A 27492-nucleotide genomic window follows, 5' to 3' on the forward strand; every position below is an offset into this window, starting at 1 on the left:
ATACCAATTTGACCAGACAATAACCATTCATTACTAGTAAGGACAAGAACTTCTGCAAAAAATAAACTGTGTAATGTTTGTATTTCAGATTTAGGGATCAGTTTACTTCAAAAAAAATCATTAGAAAAAGAAGAATTATGCCAAAGACTTAAAGAACAATTAGATGCTCTTGAGAAAGAAACTGCATCCAAGCTTTCAGAAATGGATTCATTTAACAATGAACTGAAGGTAATTATCTTCTATTATATTCATTTTTAATTTGCTGCCTCTTTACCTTCCTTATTTTGATTTAATTGAATGAATAACTAAAGCTAATATGTTCATTATTTACATGATTTATTTTATTATTTGAGCTACACCAGGATTGCAAGATTGTTTTTAATGTTCTCCATATATATTATAAACATTGAGTCGTGTAAACATACAATTTACCATAGTTTCCAGTTTTTGATGACTGTTTTTATTGGCATCTATACATTTAAAAAATAATTACCTTTGTCAATATTAGTATTACATTAGATTTGTCAGTATGGATCTCAGCCAGAATGATCTTAAGCAAATTTGAAAATGGGAAATATGGAAAATTTTAAATAGTCCAGGTGGTAGAGGCTCTTTTAACACACTAAATTCTTTTTTATAATTTAATTAACCTTTGTGAAATAATGCAATAACCAGTGAAATCCAAAGCATAATTTGGCACTAAAAATTTTGCATGGAAAGTAGATTCGTGACTCATTATTTGCTGCAGTGGAAGAGCAGATGTCCAAAACATATACCATATGCTTCTCATTCTGTGCAGTACTAGTTGTATGCTGAAGCCATACCTATGAAAGAAAATATTAAAAGCCAAAAATCAGACTAATGGCACATGATTGAAATTTGGGACTAGTCTCAGTTACTCCTTTGCTAACAAAGTGTGAAGTTTTCAGAGCATAAAGTACTACAAGGTTTTTCAGGCAAATCTGTCTCTTCATTTGACTTTCATCTTGCTAACTTATTTAGAATAATGTTACACCAACCATAAAGTAAACAGTATGATCAAGAAAAGAAACCATGGTGGCTTTAGTGAAGGAGGGAAATTTGAGGTGAATAATGTTAATGACATATTCTACACCAGCATATATTCTGTAGAAAAAAAATTTAAAGAAAACCAAATAATTTGTCATTGATGGACAGACAAACCAATCAAGTTATCTTCCCTACATTATTTTTTTTAATCTGTACATAGTTTAATTGGCTTTTTATCTGCCTTATCTTACAGTGTGGGAATATGGATGACTCTGTTCTTCAGTGCCTTTTGTCTCTGCTAAGCTGTCTCAACAACCTCTTCCTCTTACTTAAGGTTATTTTCTAATATCTAGCTCTTTTTCTTTGAGTTACTTTACTGTTTCTTTTTTTAAACACTAGACTATTCTTTGCATTTATCTAAGTGTCTTTGTTTGAAATAACCTATACAATATAAACATTTTTCTTTCTGCTTGCTTAAATATCCTTCTGCTGTTTCACTGCCTGTTTGAGTCTAATGCCAGGAATCAGTAAGGTTGCCCAGAGTTCTCATGAGGAGCCCACGACACTTAGAAATATTACCTGATTCCCTGTGAGTGAGGCTAAATGATGGGATGATTATTGATTCAATTAAAAAGGAAACTAAGGGAATGTGAGACTAAATTATTTACCCATATCACTGAAAATTACTGTTTAAAGTAAAACTTAAATACTTTCTGACATCTAGTGCAAGGTTACATCATGTATATATCAGGCTGCTTCCCAAAACTATGATAAGAACCAATAATGTAGGTGCAGCTTTGGTTTTGTCTAGTTATCAGGTCTCATATTTAGATACACTTGCACCACAGAGAAAAATGTTTAAATCATAAATAAGCAGTTCACTTTTTCATGTGTAAATAGCACAAAGAATATTTAAAATACTCAATGAATTCCTATTTAAATTTAATTTAAAGAGACTTGCTTTATATTTACCACTAGCTGAGCCTAGTAGATTTTTAAATACATTCTACTCAGTACTAAAGTGGATGACAACAGGGCACTTAAATGTACATACACAGTGAAGGCAGGAAGTAGAACTCAATTGCTACCTAAGGAAAAGTAGATGGAAAGATGATATCAGCCTTTCCTTTATGGTTATAGCATGAATGGCCAGATTATCTGACCTTAGAATCTGTGCTTCAGGTCACACAGACGTTTAAACCTGTTTCTTCATGTACGCAGTGAAGTTTGACGATGGTTTGTGGACTATGCTCACACACACAGGTCTGATTCTTTGAGTTAGCATTTGATTCTCCACAGGCCAGCAGATTATTCTTGTTTCTTGTTTTACTTTCTTCCTTCCGCTTCCTGCCTTCCAACCTTTCACTGCTTGTTGATGCTTTCATCAGAGGCAATTTAGGAATCTAAAAGGGGATGAAACCTATGCTGTCAGAGTGGTCAGGAGAATGACTGTACAGAAAGCAAGAAAAGAGGCTTTCTGCAGCCATTAGAAATGATACAGAGCAGTCAGTTAACTTAGTACTGGAAAGTTGCCATTGAATTGCCAACAAGAAGACCTTTGAAGACCCTTTTGAGAGTGTCATCTCAGTTGAATGACCACCAGAAGCTGGATTGCTGCAGATCAGAAATGAATGGGAGCCGAGGAGGGGTGGAGTGAGTGGGAAAAGCTTTAGAAGAGTGAAAAGAGAGCATGGAGAAAAAGAAAGCATTGGTTAAAAAGAGAGTATTGGGGTTTTTTGGTTTAAGAAAGACAACAAAGGATACAAAGTTTTAGTTATGCAAGATGGAAAAATTGTGAAATCCAGTGCACAGCATAGTGACTATAGTTAGCGAATTTGAACTGTACAATACAGTATTGTTAGGAGGATAGATCTTAAACATTCTCAGGAAAGAAAGAAAGAGGGAGAGAAGACAGGGAGGGAGGGAATGAGAGAGGGAGTGGTAACTATATGAAGAAATGAATATGTTAATTAGCTTGATTAGGGTGATCATTTCACAGTGTATATGTGTATTAAAACAAGTTGTATACCTTAAATATATAGTTTTTATTTATCAATTATACTTTATAATAAAGTTGAAAAGTAAAAGAATAATTGGAGCCATGCTTGAAAGTGGTATCACCTTCTTGTGCAGCATAAGGATACATGAGGAATGGATAGTTTTTGTTAGGACAGAAGCATGAAATGGAGAAAATAGAGCTTTTTGGGTAACTAACCATATCCATCAGAGGGTCTTAATTGCTGCTGCTGCTGTGTCACTTCAGTCGTGTCCGACTCTGTGCGACCCCAGAGACGGCAGCCCACCAGGCTCCCCCGTCCCTGGGATTCTCCAGGCAAGAACACTGGAATGGGTTGCCATTTCCTTTTCCAGTGCATGAAAGTGAAAAGTGAAAGTGAAGTCTCTCAGTTGTGAAAGTGAAGTCTCTCAGTCTCTACAGCCTATCAGGCTCCTCCGTCCATGGGATTTTCCTGGCAAAAGTACTGGAGTGGGGTGCCGTTGGCTTCTCTGCTTAATTGCCTACTCAAGCCAAATATTTTATTGCTGAATTCCCAACACCTAGAACAGTGCATGGAACATCATGGGTGGCAGTACATACTTGCTGAATGGATGAATGGTTTTGAATGTTCTCAGTCAGAAGATAGGCAGCATTTGGAGTTATTATTGGTATAGAGTTTAGAAGAAAAAAGTAGAAATTAGTCAAAACCAGTAGGAAACCATATATCCCAGATTTTAAGAACACTTCTCATTTCATATAATTTATTCTTTTAAGTAAAAGCTACTTTTTTAATTCAAAAAAGGAAAGAAAAGACTTGAAGGAGATAGTAAAGAGAGAGAGAGGGAGGGAGGGAGGAGAAAAGTGAGAGATTGAGACTTTTAAAGTGGTGATAATTGATGGAATAAATTTCCAGGGAAGCAGATTAAGATATTCTTGTTCTTCAAGATAAAAAGAATACTTCCAGTATAGCATATGGGGATAAGATAGGCATGAAGTCAGTTAAATTTGTTGGTGGAGAGTAGGAAGTTGACAGCTTCAAAACTTAAAATCAGAAGCAAGTTGGATCGTTGCAAGAAATCATGAATAGTTGAGGACATGGAATAACTCAGACTAGAAGGAAATGGATTAGATGCAGGAAGGTTTAATGCTTTTGAGATGGAAAGATGAGGGAGATCCAGTCTGGCTTAATGTAGCAAGATTATTGGCTGGTAGTGAGGAAAATGAATGGAAGATTGGGAGATTTCAGGAGAGAAAAGTAGCCGTGAAATAATACATCTCAGTGTGGCTAGAGAGTGCAAGTTTAGTAGAGGAAAGCAGTCCACATCCTGAGCAGCGTTAAATGCTTATTCACAGTTGGAGTTCATGAATTTAAAAAAGAAACAGCATGACTAATTGTCTTTTTTCTTTCCACCAAAGTTCAGCTGCTTGTATGTAAGCACAGAAAAGGGTAATGACATAGATTCATAGATTTAAACAGGTTTGAGGTTTTAATAGACATGGGCAGAGAGGGACGAACAAGAAAGCTACAGATCTTAACACAGTAATTATGATAAAATGAACTCTGACATATGTTCTGAACATGAAGGGATATGAAAAGAGGAACGGCTGTTGATGGAAAAAGAGAGGATGATGGGGTCAGCAGAGCAGAGGTCCCAGAGAGGTTGAAAAACTGTTGAAATGGATGCGTCAGATATAAGAAAAGCTTGAAGGATAAGTAAGAACTTATGTTTGGGAAATGGGATACTGATCAATGGTAGTTTTCTTTGAGATGATGACAAGATATAATAATGCAAGTGATAGATCAAATGGACCCCTCCCCCCAAAAAAAAGAGGTCATCATTGAGGAGATCAGCCTGAATTTAGGTTTTGATGGGGTTATCTATGTGGATGTCAAAGATTGGGAGAATAATGAAAATGAATGAGTGAGGAGCAGTGACCAGGTGATTGATAGATGACAGTAAAGAGGAAGGGGAGGGTGGAACTACTGGATGGTATTCTGAGCCTCAGAAGCACAGAATTTGTACGAGTGAGGAGAAATAGTCATCTGGAAAAGGCAATGAAGAGCAACGAGAATACTCAGGCCAGAAACCCAGTCAGTCATACTTACTATTACCTCAGGCCAGAAACCAGGTAAACCGTCCTCAGCCAGGCAGTCATATTTACTATTACCAGAATGGCCCAACTGACATTACGTGTCTCCTGATAGGATGCTCTGAGAAAGACACATCACTTCTATGCTGTTTTTGCCAAAAATACTTCATCTGTGTAAATGTAAGGAAATAATTAGGCAAACCCAAACTGTGGTTTGGTCTATAAAATACTAACCCACACACTAGAAATGTGAATCTCATAAAAAAATGGAAGAGACCTCACAACAATGAAACAAAGTGTATGGTCCTTGATTGGATAGTGGATCTAAAAAAAAAAAGCTTATTAAGGACAGTGTTTACCCGATTGGGAACATTTTTGGAATACGAGTTCTGTATTAAGTAATATTACTATGTCACTATTAGCATTCTTTAGTTTGGTGCTGACGTTAACACTAGTTATGTGGAATAATGATGACATTCTAGGGGGTGAAAGCATCAGTGTATGAAACTTAAGTCAAATTTTTTTAAATCTTAAAATTTTCAAAAAGAAAAATTTAGAGTTGCAAAATGTTGTCAAATGTTTATGAAAATCAAATAGTAGTTTAAGTCTATTTTTAAGTTACAGCCAAACATTGAGAAATGAAGAGGAGATGTGGGGTAGTGTAAATGAGCAGATTCCTCATATTTCATATCAGGAGTCAATAATTATTTTCTAATTCATAAATCAAGCTGTACTAATAATAGATAAGATTATTACAGGCTTTCTCTGTGACTGGCACTGTCCTAAATGTTTTACTTATATTAATTTATTTAATCCTTAACATTACCCCTGTGATATACCTTCTATTATTGGTTCACATTTCACATAGAAGTAAATTAAGCTGCCTAGAGTCACACAGATAGCAAAAAGAAATTCAACCCAGAGAGTCAGGATTTGACCTTAAATGGTTATATTAGGGAAAAAATGAAAATTTATTAGCTAAGTGTTCAATTTAAGAAGCTAAAAAAAGACTAGCATAATAAAGGAGGAAAAAAGTAGAAGGAAATAGTGAAATAGAACACAGATATTTAATAGAAAGAGTTAAGAAAACCAAATTTTTACTTTTATAGATTAAAAAATTAACAAACCTTTGGCAAGACATTTTTATAAGGAAGTAAAAGTAAAGTTAGGGGTAAAAAGGAAAAATAACTGAATACATTGCAAACAGTAAGAGGGAATATTATGACAAATTTTGCATATAAATATAAAAACATAGGTGAAATGAACAAATGATTTGTTAACACTGATTCAAGAAAAAAATAGGTAGCTCTATTGTCATGAAATATTTTAATTCTGTAGTGTAAAATCTCCTCTAAAACAGAGTCCAGACCTGGAATTTTACTGACGGAATAAATAACTCCAATTTTATACATCTGTTTCAAAATATAAAAGAGGGAGTATTCCCAACTTATCACATGAAACTATCATAAACCTCATAATTTGATAAGAATAGTGTGAGAAAGGATCATTATAGATCAATTTAGCATAGAGGCAAAAATTCTAAATAATATTGAAAAGTTGAATATGAAAATTTATAAGATACTCAACTATGACCAAGTAGGATTTATCTTATCCAGGCAAAGATGACTTGATATGTAAAAATGTTTTACTGTAATTTGCCATATAAACAGGTTAAAGGAGAAAAACAATATGCTCATCTCTCTAAATGCAGAAAAGGTATTTGATAAAATTTAGCACCTATTTATGATTAAAAAGTGAAAAAGTTATTAGCATACTAGGAACAGAAGAAAACTTCCTTAACTTGAAAAGAATGATCTGTTGTTCTGTTAAGATGGAGAACAACTCTGTTCGTAAGTGCATATTGTTTACTTGTTTTCAGTTCATTGATTATTTTTAAAATCGAAGTATAGTTAATTTACAGTGTTGTGTTAATTTCTGCTGTCCTGCAAAGTGATAGTTAACTATTAGATTTAACCAGGACCTCCTAGAAGCATGACTTAACTCAGAGGAGTGAGTCTAATGATACTTTCTAGGATCATTGTAACTCAGGTAGAGGAAATGTTTTTGGCAAGCCCCATGGTACTCTTCACATCTTACTAATATGCATAGACTATGGTTTATGTACGGTTAAGAGTGCCTGCAATGCAGGAGACCCGGTTTCTATCCCTGGATCTGGAAGATCCCCTGGAGGAGGACCTGGCAACCCACTCCAGTATTCTTGCCTGGAGGATTCCATGGACAGAGGAGCCTGCAGGCCACAGTCCCTGGGATCACAAAGAGTCATGCACAGCTGAGTGACTTACCTTACCTTACCTATGGTTTATATATTTTCATTCACCCAGTAAATACTAACTAAATAACTGTAGTCTACCAGGCTCTGTCTTGGCTGGGATTATCTTGATGAAAGACAGTCCTCTTGTCAAGAAACTCACTCCAGTGGAGAGACGGTCATACAGTTGGAAGATGCTGCCTATGACAGGAGAATGTACATAATGCCTTGCAGAGCGCAAAGAAGCTCGTTAATTCAGACACAGGAGGAATGGCTAATGAAGGAAGACTTGGAACAGTATTTTTCTTTTAACCTTTATGTATTTATCTGGCTGGTCTTAGTTTTGGCATGCAGGATCTAGTTCCCTGATCAGGGATTGAACCCAAGCCCCCTGCATTGGGAGCATGGAGTCACTGGACCACCAGAGTAGTCCCTGGAACAATATTTTAAAGGACAAGTTAGAGGGCTAACCTTGCAACCATATTAAGATCAGACATTAATTTGGCTCCTTTCCACTTTGCTTTTAAACTTACAATTCTCCCTTTTTATGACTTCAGCCAGTAATATAGCTAATATTTATTAAGGACACACTTAGTGCCCTACACTATTGTAAGCATTTTATGTGTGTTAACCCATTCAGTTCTCATAGCAATGCTGTGGGGCATGTACTGTAATTAACCTCATTTTACAGATGAGGAGACTATGAGGTTTCCTAAGGTTACTCAGCTAGTCACTGACAGAGCCTGATTCAGATCTTGGGGGGTATTATTCCAGACCCATGCTCCTGAAGTCCTTTCACTAAACCAGGCTACTTCTCCATAGAATGTAACCATGGTAGTCTTCTGCTTTTCAATAGAGTCTAGAGAAAGGTGCAACAGAGAGAACTGAGATCTGTAAGAGAACTGAGAGCTGAGATCTGTGAAAACTTTGCTATGAATGGTGCTATTTGTATTATTATTGTCTTAAGTCTTGATCTTAGACATTTTGGACATAGTCTCTGGATACCACATTTATTCAGTTAAAAGGGTTCACCTATAAAATATTTTTATTTCTGAAAAGAAATAAAGCTTAGGCTACTTTCCTTTGTTTGCTTGTGACTTGGAGTTTTTATTTTCGTGTATAGATAGATGCCCCAAGACATCTTTTACCAAAAAATTCTATCCAAATGTGGTCTAAGCTCCCACCTTTGCTGTGAAGCTTCCTTTGTTTACTTTAGGTTTTTGTGGTAGTTTCTTTGTTTTTGGAGTTTTTTCCTCTTCTTTATCCCAGCCTTTTTCTACTGTCTTGTTCAGGATTCTATAGATTCCAAGTAAAAGAAATTCAGTTCAAAATAGTTAAGCTAAAAAGAGTGGTAACTGGAAGAATACTAGGACCACTAACTGAATCAGTAGAAGGGGCAGTTCCTAGACATGGGAGTGAAGTCAGAGATTTGGTTCCCCAGCACTCCTCCTTGCTCCACCTCTCTCTCTCTAACCTTTGCTTCTCTCTTTGCTGTGTTGACTTCATTTCTACCCCTGATGGCCTCACTAGAAAATGGGGCAGCCCCAGGTTTACCTTACCCTCACTTTAATGAGTTTAGTGAGGGAAAGGCTTCTTTCTCCCCTCCTCAGTATATCTGAATCCTGGGAAGGGATTGTGGCCCAGCTTGGATCATGTGCATGTCCTTTGCACCAGTCATTCTTGCCAGGGGAATGAGGTGCTATGATTGTTCCGATCACGTGACCACACTTGGGTGGAAGTGGGAGGAGCACTGAGTGTGACAGACTCTTCAAAACCACATCGAAGGGTGGTTTTCAGGGGATAAAGCAACTTCCCCAAAGGAGGAAGAGGATGTTAGTAGAGAAGGGGAAGGAGTACTGAGTGGATAATCACAGGTTTCTACTAAGACACTCAACTATGTTCCAGATTTTGGCACTTTTCTCTACCTTGAGGCCGAATTCTTTGAAGACAAGGACTATAGACTCAGGAGTCAGATGGTCTTGATTGGATCCCCTGTGAATCTTTATAGCATTTTGCACAGAACTAGATGCTCAATAAACATTTAATTCCTGTTTAATACTTTTCATTATTTTGACCCACTCTAGTCGTGGTTTTAGGTAGACGTTATCTTTTCCATTTTAGTTATTAAATTATTTAAATTAAATAAATATTGCATAATTTATTAAATAATTATTTCTGTGTTTAGTTCAATATCTGACTGGATAAAAGTTATGGATAACTTGCTTCAACTACACATGTCAAAACTATGACTGAACAAAATTCCTCTTCAAATGTTGTAACAAGCAAACTGTTTTCCCTGAATTTTTAATGGATTGCTTTTCTATTGAAAACAAAGTACCAAATCAAATACTTGGCTTGTAAAAGATTTTTGTTCCTTAGGAATGAATTAGTATAAAAGTAGTTGATTTTAACATAAATTTGTCCTCAGTGGCTATATACCTTCAGTACTTAATGTATTCAAGATTTTTTTTAATCATCTTTTTTAAGACTTTTAATCTTTTTTACTTTAGTTTAACTTGCTTTATGATTTTTATATTTAAATACAGTTGCCACATTTTTATGTAAGGCAAAAGTATTTAAATCCATGCCATATTAACTTTTTATTTTCTCCTTAGGAACTGAGAGAAAGTTACAATACACAGCAGTTAGCCATTGAACAGCTTTATAAGATCAAACGTGACAAACTGAGGGAAATTGAAAGAAAAAGATCAGAGTTAATACAGAAAAAGAAACTAGAAGATGAGGCTACAAGGTAATGTAGTTGATAAATTTATTATACTATATTGCTACTAAAATTCTAATTTTTGTTGCCCATATCTTTAGTTTGACTATGAAAAATATAAGGGGAATAAAATTATTATCCTAAGATGCTAATTAGATTCTAAAGTTTAGAAGTTTAGTCCTCCTTTTGCAGACTGAGTTTACAGTAACCAATTGTAAATGTTCCCTTAGTGAAAACTACAGGCTTTGGAGTTCAACCTGGGTTATCTTGATCTACCATGAACTTGGTTAAGTCACTTTACCTTTTGGAACCTCAGTTTTTACCATCTGAAAAATAGAAACAGTAATGCATATCACATAGCTAATTCAGAATTAAATAAGATTAAAGAACCAACTATAGTGTTTAGTAGGTAATAAGCACCATTATTTTTGTCTCTCCATAGTAAATCTATTACTGTTTCCTGAGAAATCATAAAAACCAAGTACTTAATTTTATAGAGGGTAATATTGAGTGCAGAAATGCCATGTTGATACAGTTTTCTTTATATATATCTGGGCTACATCAACTGCCTACATTTGTAGCAAAGAAAAGTGAGACAGTTGTGTGTCTGAAGCATAGAGCCATTCATTTAGAGACTGCACATGACTTTTTTTTCTTTCCGTAAGATTCTACTTCTGATACGTTCCTATGTTTCTCCCAAGTTCTGTAGTATCAGAAATTGTTATAATTAACAAATATCAACACACCAGCATTTCTTCACCCTGGAGAAGAGTAGAAGAGTAATGTCCATGAAATAGCTACTGGGAAGACAAGAAAGACACATTACCATATAGCAGGCCTCTTTTCTTACTAACTTCAGAATAACCACCTCAGCACATTTTTATTTAATGGTCACTGTGGACTGTGATGCAGGTAAACTCTGGGTTACTCCTTGTCTCTAGATTCCTTATAGTTCTAGTAGGGGATTCAGACAGCTAAGCAAATAGCTGTAACATTTTTTACTCCAAGACTCATCCTTTTGTGACTCCCTAGCAAGAGATACTGGAATAATATAGATGTAGAGGCAGTAAAGTTTAAATTAAGGAGATTTTTATCCGCCACCTAACTTGTGCAGCATTGTGTGCCACAAGGGAACTGGACAACGGCTGCACCGCTAGTCACTGTGCTCAGGTTTTCTGTTGGCACATGCGAGTATCTTGATATCTCTCCATCATTGCTCATGGTTCCTTTCAGCCCAGTAGACCATATTAGTAATACACATTTTCATTTTATTCACCATCTTCACACATTATCCTACTTTAGTAGAGGGAAGCAATCAGAACATGTAGGATTGGTTCAGAGCTGGGTCTTAGTACTATATCTTGATTTCTTGGCCACTTGCCCAGCTATGTTGACTTCTTACTCAAAGCTATTGGTAATAGTCAGGTTTTCCCATTGTTGGTCTGGTCTCTTTGCCTTGTGTCCAACTTTTGAAGCATCTTCTGGCCCTGGACCAGTTTCTCATCCACAAACTTAGAAACTTTACCAAAATTTAATTTTATATTCTCTTAACTCTCTCGTCTTTTGTTTATCCCAATAAATATGTGGCAAGTACCCTGATAGTGGTGTTCATAATGCTATGACAATTTAAATAAAGGTAGGTTGGGTCATCCTAGACATGAGAGACTGTCAGGGAATGTTACCAAGGAACTAGGAAAGGGAATATTGGTTGGAATTAAGTCAAGACTGCTAGAGAAGCATACTTCTGAAAGGAGAGGTGGATGTTGGTTATAGAAAATAGTAGAGAGAGCACTCTGCAAAGTGATAGAAGGTGTAGGAGGGTTTGCAGAGGGTTGAGTGGAAGCTAGTTGTGTGATAATGAACCAGGAGTATGAAGTATAAGACATTGGGGGATGAGGAGAAAGGGTTCATGACTAAGTGGGTCTACAGTTTTTAAAATTATCTAGGATTTCCAAATTCTTCCAGGAATTATAGGAATAGAGATACAGAATTAAGCAAGACTTTCACCTTCATGGGGCATAAGTGCCCCCCAAAACCCAGGATGCATCAGTCACAGCCCGTGATAGTGTTTGCTGAGGCTTGAAGAAGATGTTAAATTTGGTGGTGACTGCTCTGCCTTCAGTAAGATCATCAAAAGTATGTGCAGGAAGAGCTGTGGTGAGCATTAATTCTGTATGATCACAGGTCATCTTGACTAGCTAGAAACGAAGCTGCAGCTGTATCAAATGTCATAGAAACTTGTACAGAGGCATAGACCTCTCCAGGAAAAATGATCTGTTAACCAAAATCTAACAAATGAAAAAGACTTTTAAATGATAATATAAGAAGTAATCTGTCTGTCTAGAAGCATTTCCTATTTTCACAGCAATGACTAAATCCCGAAAACAGGGATTAGCTAGGATAGTGAGAGTAAGAGTTTGATAGCAGTCTTGGTGAAGAATCTAGAGAGAAGGAAAGGAAATTTAAATACAATTTTTATGTGTGTTTTCTGATTAGTTGCATTTTAGTTTTTTACCACTTTTTTTCCCTTGGGTTTAGGAGGTTGGCTGGCAGGAATAAATCTGGGAGTGTGAGAAATTGTTAGTCATACACTTCAGCTCATCTGTTTATCCATAGTTTCTCTCTTGATTAGTTGATTGACTAATTGGTTTTCTCCTTCAGCCCTGATTCCCCATGGTTTCTCCACTCCCCCTCACATGTCTTTGCTGTATGTAGTAAATACATAATTATGTTTAAGATTATATTTAAATATATAAGAAATATTAATTTTTCTTCAGTTTGTCAGGAAGAAGATCTATTATATTTTTATTTTGCATGAAAGAAATTTAGGACATTATGCAAACTTTTTCTTTTTTATAAAGGAAAGCAAAACAAGGAAAAGAAAACTTATGGAAAGAAAATCTTAGAAAGGAGGAAGAAGAAAAACAAAAACGACTCCAAGAAGAAAAAGCACAGGAAAAAGTTCAAGAAGTGGAGCGGAAAGCTGAGGAGAAACAAAGTAAGGATAAGGATAAAAATAATTGGTTTGATTTTTCTGAAACAGAGCAACAAAAGCAACAAGAAAAAAAGGTTCTAATGAGGCAAGAAGAAAATTTAAGTGGATGCTAATTCTTTTTCTAATTTAAACTTGGATGAGAAATATGTAGTCTTACTAAAACAGATTGAGGGTAGAAATCTTAAAATGACGAAAAGAAAGTAGTCATCACTATCGATGCATAAACCTGGACACAGTGTTCATAACTGAAGTAATTTAAAATACTTTATTTCACTAGTGTAACTAAACTGTTTATTTTAATGGAGTAACAGTAAACTGTTAAGTCTTTGCACAGTGAAATTTTCTCAGATGATATACGTTGTTTTTAGTACCCCTTCCCAGTGTATTTCTAAAATATTAACAACTTAAGTATTATTGTATCTTTTCTGGATACGCATATTTTTGAATCATTATTAATGATACAGTGTATTAAAATTTTTTAAAGTTAAAGCATTTATTCTACAAATGAACAAAGTAAAATATCTTTAGTAAGTCTAGTATACTTGTGAGCCCTTCTGCTGTGTTTGGTTTTAGAACCATACTGATGAATCTGTAATTAACCCTGTTTATACTGACTCACTTCCTCACCTGTGACCTCCCTTTTGTATTCATCTTCCCTGTGATAGTCTGACCTCCACAGATTAAATTAAGCCCCTTGCAGCTTAGTCTCCCTCCGCCTGGCACAGCTTGGTCACCATCCTCGCCTTCCCTTATCCATGCGTGTGACACATCCTGCCAGTCCTCTCTTTGTTTTGCTGCATCCTGCTTAAGACAAATATCCTTGTTTGTTTTTTATATTGATTCTGTGACTGTTAAAAATACTTAAAGCCTATATCAAATGGATTCTCAGTATACTGTTTGGTGCTCAGTTTGTTTGTTTTTTTTTTCTTTTTGAGCTCTTCATTGAGTCATAGCAAAGATGTGTATCTATGAAAGAAGCAAATAATGATAATAATCTTCTCTTTAGGTGAGCCAGCTGGTACTTTGGTGAATTACAGAGCGTTATATCGCTTTGAAGCAAGGAACCATGATGAAATGAGTTTTAATTCTGGGGATATAATACAGGTTGGAAACAAAGTCTTTTCTTTTCTCATGAATAAGCTGAGTGCACTGTACTATATTACTTTCAATAATAATATTGAGTATACTATTATGGGGCTTCCCTGGTGGCTCAGACGGTAAAGAATTATACAGTAATTTACCATTTTAAAAATACATCTTCAGCATCACCTCATTTGGTTCTTAAGACATACTGCAGATCTGCAGAGGACATTACAGGTAAGGAAGACTTACATAAAGCTGTCATCCTCAGTGGCACGCTGCCAGCATGGAGTGCGAGTACATGTCTTTTCATTTCTAAACCCAGTGTTCTTTTCACTAGGCCATGCTGCTTTATGCCATAAAAAGTGACACTGATTTTATTTTAATAAATTACAGTGGCATTTGGGAGAGCTAGTTATTTTCTGACAACCATTAAAAGAGTTGAAAGAGTTAGGTTCTGTAGTTCTAACTAGATGCAGAACAAAAAGGATTTTATTGTATAATCACATGCCATGTAAAATGGATGAATAAGAGAAGACGCAGGGAATAGCATCGATTGAGCTATTGTGATACATTAGGAAGAATACAGGCTGTAAAAGCATAGTGACTTGGATTTTAGTCCCGTCTTCAGTTTTCTTCTTAGAAAACAAAGGTTATATTACCTAGATTACCTAGCCAGTGTCTGTTTCCTTTTTTTAACCTGCGTTGTCACCAGTTTGGTGTATTTTATCAGTTGAGTAGCAAAAGCTGAATGGTACTTGGACTAGGGTTTACAAGAACCAACTATTCAGATGCTCAGTATCCTCCCCAGCTACACACTGCTTCTGTTGCCATTGCCACAGTGGCCATGCGTAGCTGCTCCTCAGCTGAGGGAGGTCCATTACGTAGGCAGCTTGAGTCCCCAGTCCCCTGACCCTGCCATTCCTCCTTGTCTAGTTGGCGGTGATGAGGTGGTGTCCAAGAATGAAGAAATACAGCCTGTCTGGGCATGTCTGGCCAAGAGCCTACTTATATTTTTGATTATATCTTTTGTTTCAGCAAATTCTTGTTGGAGGCTATACTAGGCTAGGGATATAGTAAACAATTCAGTCTCGGCTCTGAATAAGTTTATAGTTCATTGAGAAAGATAGATATCCCAAAGAAGTAGAAGAAGGGTGTGGACAGCTGCCCACTTTAGAACAGATCTCTCCCACGTCAGAGGGCCAATCTGGTGGTGGTGACAGCAGGAACATAAGGTTGGCTGCGAGTTTCTTGAGTGTTTATGTTCTTTGCTGAATCGTTGATGTAAAGAATGTCATGAGTTACTGTCAGATATCTGATTTGGAGGCTTCCCAGGTAGCACTAGCGGTAAAGAACCTGCCTGCCAATGCAAGAGATGCAAGAGACGCAGGTTCAAGCCCTGGGACAGGAAGATCCCCTGGAGGAGGGCATGGCAACCCACTCCAGTATTCTCACTGGAGAATCTCCATGGACAGAGGAGCCAGGTGGGCTACAGTCCATAGGGTTTCAAAGAGTTGGACATGACTGAAGCAGCCTAGCATGCATGCACACACCTGATTTGGACAGCTTAGTTAATAATTGTGTTCATTCACTAAGAGAGGAAGATTAAAAGGAGGAAATTTAAGTGGGAATTATAATGAGTTCAGTTTGGGATGAGTTTCAGATTTCTAGGCAGCAGTTACATATCCAGAGGTATCTAGAGAGATCTCTGGAAAAGGTCAGAGGGGGCCAGTTTGGATGTCATTAGTGTGTTGTGATGGTCATTGAAGACGTGACTGTGGCAGAGCTCCCCTAAGGGGGAATAAAGAAGGGGGAACGTGGCTGAGGGAGCACTCTCTGGGAAGCATGGACACTGAGGGATTGTCAGAGGAAGGGGAGCCAGAAAAGAACGACTAGAGAAAGAAACAAAACAGAGTGTGGTGTCAGGGGATTTTGAGAAAAGAGTGGTCCACATGTAAAACAAGACAGTGCTTTAGAAAAAATAACCACTGTATTAGCAACAGCACAGTTACTATTAACCTTGAGAAGAAGAGTATTAGTTAAGTGGAATAGTGGAGGAAGAGGCCAAATTTCTGTGAGTTGAGGAACAGTTGGAGGGAAGGAAAGAGGAGACAGTGAGTATATAAAACTCTTGAAGGAGCTTGGCTTCTGAAGGGGAGAAGGAAGTGAAGGTGGAAAATAATGACAAATGTGGATTGAGGGAAGTTGTTCTGTTTTCTTGTTTTTTTAACTTGGCAGAAGCTTGACCAAGTTTAATGATAGAAAGGGTCTGCAGAGAAAAAGGGTTAATGATACCAGAAAGAGTAAATTACTAATAGAGAGAGACTTTTTTTCCCAATTAAGCTATAATTTACATTTAGTAAAGTGCACAGCCATCAGTGAGTAGCTCCAATAATTTATACACATATGTAAATCTTTGAAAGGGCTTCCCAGGTGGCTCGTGGTGAAAGAATCCACCTGCCAGTGCAGGAGATATGAGTTCATTCCCTGGGTCAGGAAGATCCCCTGGAGGAGGAAATGGCCACCCACTCCAGTATTCTTGCCTAGGAAATCCCATGGACAGAGGAGTCTGGCGGGCTGCAGTCCATGGGGTTGCAAAAGAGACACGACCTCGCAAGTAAAACAATGACAACATAAATCATTGAAGCCACCATTCATATCAACACATAGAACACAGAACGCTCAGGAAGGCACCTCAGGCCTCCCTGTCAGACCTCTCTGTTCTGACCAACGGATGGAGACGCGAAAGATTCTTGACAACGTGGAGGGCTTGGGGTCTAGAGCCCGGGAAGAGGGAGAGGTGGAAGGACTGGGTCATTTTCCTTTGTGGTTGGAGGGCTGGATGAAAGAGTGGATGGGATCATAAATTTTGCTGAAGTAGAGGTGATGTCAAATCTGAGGGCTTCTGTATTGTTGTTAAGATAGGAGGCAAGATCTAATCAATTTAATGTGAGAAAATGGCAGAGGAGGTTTGAGAAAAGTGAAATAAGTTAGAAATTCCTCTGAACCCTGGCAACATTTTTCATCACAACCTGTTTCTAGTCTTATCTGTTAATGCTGTTTTCGAAGTAATAGTTTCTCTAGGCCTGTGAGAATTTATGTAAAATTTCCTAGCTTAGGTCTCTATGTTAATTGCCAACTAGAAATTAATTATAATCATAAATGACAAGTATAAAATTGATTAAAATTGACTGCTTACAAAGCAAATCTGGCCTAACTCTGAAGAATAAATGAATGGGCAGTTTCTTTTTCATAAGGTTGAAAATATTAGGAAACAATATTAAAGAAATTATGCTTTTGAAAGTTGGTAAGAAAAAGAGGAAGTTAGTGTTTGAACACCAGTACTCATACATTTCAGTAATTCCTCACCTTGAGACCAAATATTTAAATCAGGTTTAGGTTGTATAATTCCTGGGGTTTGTTATTCTTGCCTTCATGGAGATTGTACTGGTCTTTGTGAACTATTTTTGTGTATTAACTTGGATAAAATTAAAAATTTAAGTTTAAAAGGGCACCTTGTCAATTGTTAGAGGTAGTAACCTATTGTAGAAAATGCTTTAACCATGTAGTTCAGTTCAGTTCAGTCGCTCAGTCATGTCCGACTCTTTAGATGGACTTGATTCTGAAAATTAGGCTGCTGGACAGTGTTCTGCATCTCTTCTCTTTGCAAATATGTGGCTTTTCAACCACTGCTAATTCTTCTTTTTGTTTCCATAGGTTGATGAAAAAACTGTAGGAGAACCTGGTTGGCTTTATGGTAGTTTTCAAGGAAATTTTGGCTGGTTTCCAGGCAATTATGTAGAAAAAGTGACATCAAGTGAAAAATCTGTGTCTCCTAAGAAGGCCTTACTTCCTCCTACAGTATCTGCTACCTCAACTTCTGAGTAAGTTTTTAGCTAATAATGGAATTTATATGTCACTGCACATGTTTGAATCCCTAATATGTATTTGTGTCAACCTGATATTTAATCATGTTGTAATCTGCACTGGACTCTGTCAGAGTACCTTTTGTTCCAAATTTAATACTGAAGTTTAGTAAATAAAAACATAGGTCATGATTTTTTTTTAATAATTTGTGTTTAAGCACAATGTATATTATATATGAGTAGATAAATTGGTAGTACTTCATTAGATTCTAAACAATTAAGTATACTTACATCATATTGTTATATTTATAGATCACTTTCTTCAAACCAACCAGCATCTGTGATCGATTATCGAAATGTATCTTTTTCAAACCTAAGTGTTAACACATCATGGCAGAAAAAATCAGCTTTTACTCGCACTGTGTCCCCTGTGTCTGTATCACCGATTCATGGACAGGTTTGTATGTTTCATTTTTGTGTGTTTTATTCTTTGACATTGCTCATGCTTCATGTAAAATAGAATGAAGATTTTTGCACAAAGGCTTCATTGATTCATTTACCAGTTTGTAGCATTTTGTTTTGGTTCTTAACCATTCATATGTGATACAAAGTTGAAATTATTAGGGATTTCTCAACAGTTTATTCTCTTAGTAACAAGTTGGTACCAGCTAAGGTTTCTAAACTCAAAATAATATCTTTACAAATTTGATTATATTCTTAATTTGTAGTTATTGTAAGAAGAGCTGTGGGCTTGGGGTTTTTTTTGTTTGTTTGTGTTTTCCTTAAATAAGTCATTGTGTAAGAACTGTATTACATGTGTATTTAGCCTCTGGTTTAGATGTAAACAAGATGCAAGCATTTACATTGCTGGTAGTTTAGTCTCTAAGTCATGTCAGACTCTTGCAACCTCATGGACAGGCGCCTCTGTCCATGGGATTCTCCAGGCAAGAATACTGGAGTGGATTGCCATTTCCTTCTCCAGGGAGTCTTCCCGACCCAGGAATCGAACCCCGGTCTCCTGCATTGCAGGCAGATTCTTTACAGACTGAGCTATGAGGGAAGCCCATTGTTACATTAACATTATTAAAAAGAAATTGCAGACTTTATCAGAATAGAGTCCTGCAGATTTCACCTTACTGAAAAAATGTTTATTGTGTGACCATAGGTCCTAGGCATTTATTCTGTACTAGAAATTTAATGGAAGAAAATTCTGTCGTTAGTCATCAGCTAATGAAGACACAATAAAAAACTGTATGAGAAGTGTTGTAATAAAGATATTTTATGAAATCCTAAGGGGTATACAGAAGAGAGAGTGTTTCAGTTCAACCAGTGGGAATCAGAGCAGGCTTCACAATAGGCTTCACAATTTCAGTAGAACCCTCAAAAATGAGCAAGCTTTTAACAAACAGAGAAGGAAAGTTATTCCTGTGAAAGAACAATTTGGGGAAAGTCACTGAGGCATGTTAACACAGGAGTTTATAGGAAACAAGTATTGTTTATAGTGTGGCTAGATTACCAGATTCATAAAGAAAGTGTTAAAATGTAGTTGGAGAGAGAGGTTGAGATTTATTTGTGAAGCATTTAATGTCATACTAAGCAGCTGGCAGTGGAAAGTCCATGTGAACGTCGCTCAGTCGTGTCTGACTGTTTGCGACCCCGTGGTCTATAGCTTGCCAGGCTCCTCTGTCCATGGAATTCTCCAGGCCAGAATACTGGAGTGGGTAGCCGTTCCCTTCTCCAGGAGATCTTCCCAACCCAGTGATCGAACCCAGGTCTCTCCCGCATTGCAGGTGGATTCTTTACCAGCTGAGCTACCAGTGGAAAGCCCATGAAGGTTTTCAAAAGGAGAGTTGAGTTGTGTATTTTAGAGAGAGAACTCTGGCAGTCATGTAGAGGCCAGATTGGTAGAAGGAAGCAAAGGGAGGAGACCACCAAAGGGAGGATATTACAGTAGTAACAGGTGATGCTGTGAATCAGTGTCACAGTAGTGAAAATATACAGAAGAGGAGAGGGACTTAAAAAAGTATTAGTCAACCAAAATTTGGCAGTCCATCGAACGTGAGGAATGAGGAAGAAGTTGAAGTTAAAGATACCTCTTCAAGGTCTTTAGCTCAAGTGACTGAGAGGATGGTGGTATCATTGTACAATGTAGGAGGAATGGGTTTGGTGAGTTCTAAAAGTGATTACATTTCAGATGTATAACTTAGGTATTTGTATACCTAAGCATGAGGGCCAGGCCCAGCAGGCAGCTTGATTTACAAGTCTAGAGGTCAAAAGATAAAGTTACAGTTAAAATATAGATTTGAGGGCTTCTCTGGTAGCTCAGTGGTAAAAAAGACACCTGCTAATGCAGGAGACATGAGTTTGATCCCTGATCCAGGAAGATCCCACATGCCACAGAGCAACTAAGCCTGTGTACCACAACTACTGAGCCTGTGCACTCGAGCCCACGAGCTTCACCTACTGAACCCATGCACCCTAGAACCTGTGCTCTGCAACAGGAGAAGCCACTGCAACAAGAAGCCTGAGCACCACAGCTAGAGAGTAGCCCCCACTCCCTGCAACTAGAGAAAAGCCTGAGCAGCAACGAAGACTCTGCCCAGCCAGAAATAAATAAATAAAAGTATATAAATTTTAAAAGATACAGATTTGAGAGATCCTAGGCATAAATAAGATTTTAAGAGAAATCATGTGAAACAGGAAGAGAAAGAGGCTGGACCAAAGAGGAGCCATCAGTCACCAGACTGTGAGCTTCAGAAAAGTGGAGGGGTTTCAGTGATGTCACCACCAATCAGAGATCAGGGAAAGAAAGGGTTTGAAGAAACTTTTGGCTCTGACGTTATCAGTGACCTTGTCAAGAAGTTCAGTAGTAAAACGATTGCAGAACCTAAATTAGAATGGACTGAGAGGTGAAATTGGAAAGCAAGTGCAAGATTTCTGTTTCTTTAAGAAAGTTAGAAGTAGAATTAAGTAGAGAAGTAAAGAAATTAAAGATTCAAAAGAGAGAATTCACGAAGTTACAAAATATTTTTAGAAAATGGGAGGACCTGGTAGAAAGTTTAGAGCCCAGGTAGAGGGGTTAGCCTTATCAACAAAACAGAAACACTCCTTCCTCTGAGAGAAGACAAGAAAGGAAGAAGAAGAATATGAAGAAGTTAGGAGACAGAAAACAAAAGTGGAAGAAGGTCGAGCACAGCTGCATCTCCATCCTTGTGGAATAAACTGGATCCACTGCAGTGCGGAGACTTGGAAGTGAGGAAAGAAAGGTTTCCCTTTTCATTTGTTACCTGATACATACTTAGTGGGTCTATGAGTACGCTTCTTCAGTACAGGGTTTGCCTTCCATACCCATGGTGCTTAATGCCAAGGTGTCTCCTTGAATGGTAAGTGTTGGGTCTTTAAATTCATAGAAGGCTATTCAGATGGTTGTCTGTCATATATAATTTTACATCAGTAGATTAAGATTATCTTAAGTCATCATTGATAATAACTCACTGCCATACCAAACCAGTCTGTTGTTTGAGCAGTAAGTATGTTATATCCTGGGAAACAGAAATGACAGTTGTCATTGTTTTCTGTTTGTTTCTGATTTTGTGGTTTTGTATTCACAGGGACAGGTTGTAGAAAACCTGAAAGCACAGGCCCTTTGTTCTTGGACTGCAAAGAAAGAAAACCACTTGAACTTCTCAAAACATGATATTATTACTGTCTTAGAGCAGCAAGAAAATTGGTGGTTTGGGGAGGTTCACGGAGGAAGAGGATGGTTTCCGAAATCTTACGTCAAAATCATCCCTGGGAGTGAAGTTAAGCGGGAAGAGTAAGCACTTAGTTTTGTGTGTTTACATGAGATGTGGATGTTGCCAGTTTCACTGATGAGTCAGCCAAAGTACAACTGGCTGTGCAGGAAAATTAGAAGTTTAAACTTAAGTCTGAATATCAGAATGGTGATTCCTAGAGTGAAATACCTAAGGTATTTGTACCAGTTTTAGAATATCTTTTATTCTAGTTATTTCAGATTCCTAAAGTTTTCAAAGTGCTTAAAATTTTAGATCGTTTGCTTTCTTTGCACCAGCAGGTTAGAGAAGTTATTGTTCATTTCCTTTGGAGCTTTCTCCCTTGTTTACTGTGAACTGTCAATATTTAGATAAACCTTTACTGAGGGCCTTGCCTCTGCCTCTCCCATCTCTGGATCTCCAGAGTTCCTTGCAGGTCACCTTTCTTGGTGCTCATGACACACTGTGTTGTAGCTATTTCCCTTCTTACCTATATTCCTTATTAGATCATAAGCTCTAGGAGGTGGGATTCATGTCTTTTTTGTTCGCATTTTAGATTTTCGATACCTAGTGTGACCTTAATGCCTAGTAGCTGCTCAATCATACTTGCTTAGTGAAGAGAGGAGCTAACGAAAGAACACACGAATGAAACTTTTGCATGAACAAAAAACAAAACCGGATGGGGTCTCTGGTCTTTATTTCCCAGTCTGTAGGGGAGTCAGGTCATCAAACATCTTTACTACCAAGAACTAAGTACTCTAATGTAGCTGTGGATAATTATCACTTGTGTTTTATGTGGAAGTTGGTCTAAATAGAAAAGCAAAATGATTTATTGAAAAGGAATGGGGTCATTGGAAATTAAGATCCTTGAGTTCTGATTCTATTTTTGCCAGACTGTATGGGGTAAGCCTTCTTGGTCTCGAGTTTTTTCATTGATTTAATGAAAATAACTAAAAAATCTTTAAAAATTCTTTCAGTGCTAAGGTTCTGTACATTAATTTTTAGTTCAAATGTCAGAAGACATTTACTTTTCAAACTGACGTGGAATTCTAGAGCGTGTGATAACAGTAGCAACAGTAATAGCTGATGTGTGTGCTGGCACTGTGCCAGACCCTTTATGGTAATTATCTTATTTAAACTCCATAGCATTTTACAGAGAAGGAACACATAGACACAAATAGGTTAAGTTTAAATGCTTAAAAAGACATTTCTTCTAACTTTTCATTCGATTACTGATCCTTTCTAACAGATAGGGCACGCAACTTGAAAACCTATAGTAATGGAGAATTCAGCCAGGCAGTCCATTTGGTGTGCCCATGAGTTGTAGTAAGAGTCCACTTTTAACCCGAAAACTGCTTCACTATACAATTTGGTCACATAATTGGGGACCCCTGATATATATACAGATGTCTAGTTCTTACTGCCACAGTTTTCTAGATTTTTTAGAACAGTTTCCTAGGTTAAATTGAAAAATAAAAGCTATATATGTTTCCAGATGTAAAAATAAAGTGCTGTTATTTTTATATATTTTAAATGTACTGTGCTGTAAACAAGTAGTAAAATTTATAATTGTCCTTATTTTTTTCTAACCAAATCCAGCCCCATATGTGCTTCACCAAATGACTGCCCATTTACCGGTGTGTAATGTCTTTTAGATTTAGAAAAGCCAAATAACTCACATTTGAAGAACTATTTATAAATCATATTGAAATTAAATAGATTTTAAAAATTTAGTAGTTTGTAAGTAGGCAGTTTATAATCCACTAAGATTTTGAAGTGTATGAGCGTATTTCTAGCTTGTGTACTGAGACAATATTTCAGTTAATTTTAGCCCTTAAAAGAGCACACTGCTAAAAACGTGCTGTCTTCATCAAACCGTCTTTCTTTTTTATTTATGTGATGATACCCTTTTTATTGTATTATTATTGTTTTTTATCTGTTTTGTGTGTTTATTTGGCAGACCAGAAGCTTTGTATGCATCTGTAAACAAGAAACCTGCCTCTGCAGCCTGTACAGTGGGAGAAGGTGAGCTTTGGTTAATTTGTAAATTGGATGGAGGTCAGATTAGCTACTGACTAGTTATATAACTGACTTCCCACAGTTGTTACTCTTATTGCTTTTGTGTCTTCAGTGTTAAAGTGAAATTAGAAGAAACCTGCTGCCACTCTATTTCACATGAATATTTAGGAGATAGAAAATAAATGACTGAAAATACTTGACACTTTAAAAAAATCAGTACTATAAAAGTTCATATCAGTTCAGTTCAGTCACTCAGTCGTGTCCGACCGTTTGCCACCCCATGAACCGCAGCATGCCAGGCCTCCCTGTCCATCACCAACTCCGAGTCTACCCAGACTCATATCCATTGAGTCGGTGACGCCATCCAACCATCTCATCTCTGTTGTCCCCTTCTCCTGCTCTGTCTTTCCTAACATCAGGGTCTTTTCAAACGAGTCAGCTCCCAGTAGCATATTGGGTATCTACTGACCTGGGGAGTTCATCTTTCAGTGTCCTATCTTTTTGCCTTTTCATATTGTTCGTGGGGTTCTCAAGGCAAGAATACTGAAGTGGTTTGCCATTCCCTTCTCCAGTGGGCCACATTCTGTCAGACCTCTCCACCATGACCTCAATAAATAAATAGATAAGTGTTGAAATGAAATAGCATAAAATTTTTTGTTTTCCTTTTATTATATATTATAGATGTTTAAAATATAAGGAAATTTTAGTACATTTAGTTGTTTATGAATTGCCTTTTTTTTTAGCCACACTGTGCAGCTTGTAGAATTTTTAGTTCCCTGACCAAGGATTGAACCCAGGCCCTTGGCAGTGAGAGCATGGAGTCCTAACAACTGGCCCACCAGGGAATTTGCTGAATTGCATTTTAATTACAGTATGGCACATAAATTATTAAGTAGGATTTGAAATCAAGATATACTTTAATCATAAATATTACAAAGAAATTTTTGTTGCCCCTTGGGTGGTTTGACTATCTTAATTTTGAAAATGTGTTGAAAAATGTCTATCCTTACTTCAGACAGTGTTTTTATGTAATAGTTTTATAGGTTTATAAATGAATTGTATATATCCATTGTAAAACTAGTTGAATAGTTTACATTTTGTTTATATTGCTCAAGAAAATCAGTTTAATAGTAATTTAAACAGTTTATTCATTATCTACTACATTAGAGATTCTATTCTAAAGCCTAGAATTATGTTTTATTCATCATATACAAGGATGAATAAAACACAGTTTCCCAGGTGCTAATAGTAGAATGGGAAGGATAGGCATATAATTGTAATAAATTCTAAATGAAAACACAATTTTGAGTAGGACCTATGAATCCACAGAGGTGGCCACATTGAATCATCTTAAACAATGAGTAGGGTCTTGCTTAGTGATGAAGGAAGAGAAGGCTTGGTGGACAGAGGGAAAGGCGTGAGCCAAGGCTCAGCTGTGAAAGGTTAGGAAAGGAAAGGAAAGGAAATTGAAGTCGCTCAGTCGTGTCCGACTCTTTGCAACCCCATGGACTGTAGCCTACCAGGCTCCTCTGTCCATGGGATTTTCCAGGCGATAGTACTGGAATGGATAGCCATTTCCTTTTCCAGGGGAATCTTCCCAACCCAGGGATCGAACCCAGGTCTCCCTCATTGTAGACAGATGCTTTACCGCCTGAGCCACCAGGGAAGTCCTAGGGAACTTGAGTTACCAGCAAGCCTAGAGCCGGAGGTGTACTGTGGAATAAAGGCAGTGGAATGATGCTAGGAAAGTGGTGAGGAGCATTTTGAAAAGAACCTCGCTTATTACAACATACCTTAAGCTTGCAGTCCATTTTTTGTTTTATTGAGTCAGCTAAATTGAATAGTATGGGAATGTGGATAGTAAATAGTTTTTGTTTGATGGTTCTGGTCATCTTCAGTTTATGATCTGCAGATCAAATTTCATGTCAACAAATACATATAAAAACTTAAATAGTTCCCTTAAGGTTATTCATTAACAAATATTTATGGAGCATCTATTCCATGCCAAGCACCGTGCTAGGAGCTGGACCATTGTGATGGAAACTGGCCTCTCATATTGATGTCAGCTGAAGAGTGGGCATTTGCATAACTGTATATAAAAGAATTAAAGAGAAAAGAATTTAAGAGATTAAACTATATGTAAGAAGGTTAAAAAAACTTTTCCATGTCTTGACCCTGTAGAGATACTGATATATATTTGTAGCTTTGGGGTTATTCTCTGTGACATGATGATGATGATGATGATGATGATACAGTGGGAAAAAAGAAACCTGTGATAAAGCTTTCCATCCATCCTAAGTCGCTTCAGTTGTATCTGACTGTGTGGTCCCATGGACTGCAGCCCACCAGCCTCCTCTGTCCATGTCATTCTCCAGGCAAGAATACTGGAGTAGGATGCAATTTCCTTCTCCAGGGATCTTCCTGATTAAAGGGATCGAACCTGTGTCTCTTACAATTCCTGCACTGGCAGGCGGTTTCTTTACCACTAGCACCACCTGGGGAGCCCCAGTCTTTTTCTAGTAATTATTAAGTAATTACTTCATTCTACTTTCTACGTTAACGTCTCTTTACATTAGGTTTCCTTAAGTCACAAGGTCTTTTACAGCTAATTTACTCAAAATCTTGGAAATTAACACTTTTTTTTTTACTTCTGTAATCTTATAACCAAAATTAGTTTTTCTTTTTCTTTATTCCCTACAGAGTATATTGCACTTTATTCATATTCAAGTGTAGAACCTGGAGATTTGACTTTCACTGAAGGTGAAGAAATATTGGTGACCCAGAAAGATGGAGAATGGTGGACAGGAAGTATTGGAGACAGAACTGGAATTTTTCCATCAAATTATGTCAAACCAAAAGATCAGGAGGTAGAGTTACTTTGGTATAGAAACAGAATCATTCCATTCCTGTTGCTCAAGGTTCATATTTATAAAGGATGCTTACATATGGTTTTGGTTGGGCTGCTTTGGTTACAAGGAGACCATTTAAGGTAACTCCAATAAAATATAGTTTATCACAGAGATCCTGTTAGATAAAGGAGAAGTGATTTTATGAAATTCCAAGAACAAGAGCCATAGATAGGGGCAGACCTCATGATAACTGAAGTTAGGGAATGGTTTGGATTCAGGGAGGCTTAAAAGGAATCCGTAAATCTTTGAGGCTCTGCCGTTATTATGACCCAGCCCACACTTAGAGTTCCTGCTGCCTTTCTCCTACCACTAGCAGCAGTTCCCAGACTTTTTTATTTCAGGAACTTTGCACATTCTTAAAAGTTATTGAGGACTCCAAAGTTTCTGAAAATATATGGATTATATCTAGCAATATTTCCCATATTAGAAATTAAGACTGAAATTTTTAAAAATTTACTAATTCATTTTGAAATAACGAAATTAAACCCACTATATGATGACTTAAATAAATTGCTTTTAATGGAAAACAAATATGTACTTCTCCCTCTTCAAAAGTGTTTAATGGAAAGAGTAGTATATTCTTTTGGTTGAAGTAGTTGAAGAAAATTCAACCTCACACAAATATGAGCGATAACAAAAGTATTTTAATAACATGTTCGGATACCTGTGGATATTCTTTGACACTGCTGTACCAAAACTTAACAAGTACTAAATTCTTATAGATTACTTGCAGTGCAGAATCTGAAGCCAAATCAGTGAACATT

The 27492-nt window shown here is 37.0% G+C and overlaps 1 protein-coding gene across 10 annotated transcripts in view; it reads left to right on the forward strand.

Annotated features, from left to right (window-relative positions):
* The window catches only part of ITSN2 (intersectin 2), a 126211-nt gene that overhangs the window by 60473 nt on the left and 38246 nt on the right, over positions 1-27492 (forward strand). For 9 of the 10 annotated variants that reach the window (XM_070799044.1, XM_070799043.1, XM_070799049.1 and 6 more), the window contains 9 exons: positions 89-228; positions 9980-10116; positions 12948-13084; positions 14088-14185; positions 17879-18045; positions 18340-18484; positions 21639-21844; positions 23761-23825; positions 26520-26686. In XM_070799044.1, coding sequence (XP_070655145.1) covers positions 89-228; positions 9980-10116; positions 12948-13084; positions 14088-14185; positions 17879-18045; positions 18340-18484; positions 21639-21844; positions 23761-23825; positions 26520-26686 — 1262 coding nt within the window. Of the gene's footprint in view, positions 1-88; positions 229-1261; positions 1343-9979; positions 10117-12947; positions 13085-14087; positions 14186-17878; positions 18046-18339; positions 18485-21638; positions 21845-23760; positions 23826-26519; positions 26687-27492 lie in introns of all 10 variants that reach the window. The other variant, XM_019970622.2, reaches the window with a different exon arrangement.

This window comes from Bos indicus, chromosome 11 (genome assembly GCF_029378745.1).
Source record: "Bos indicus isolate NIAB-ARS_2022 breed Sahiwal x Tharparkar chromosome 11, NIAB-ARS_B.indTharparkar_mat_pri_1.0, whole genome shotgun sequence".
Lineage (NCBI taxonomy): Eukaryota > Metazoa > Chordata > Mammalia > Artiodactyla > Bovidae > Bos > Bos indicus.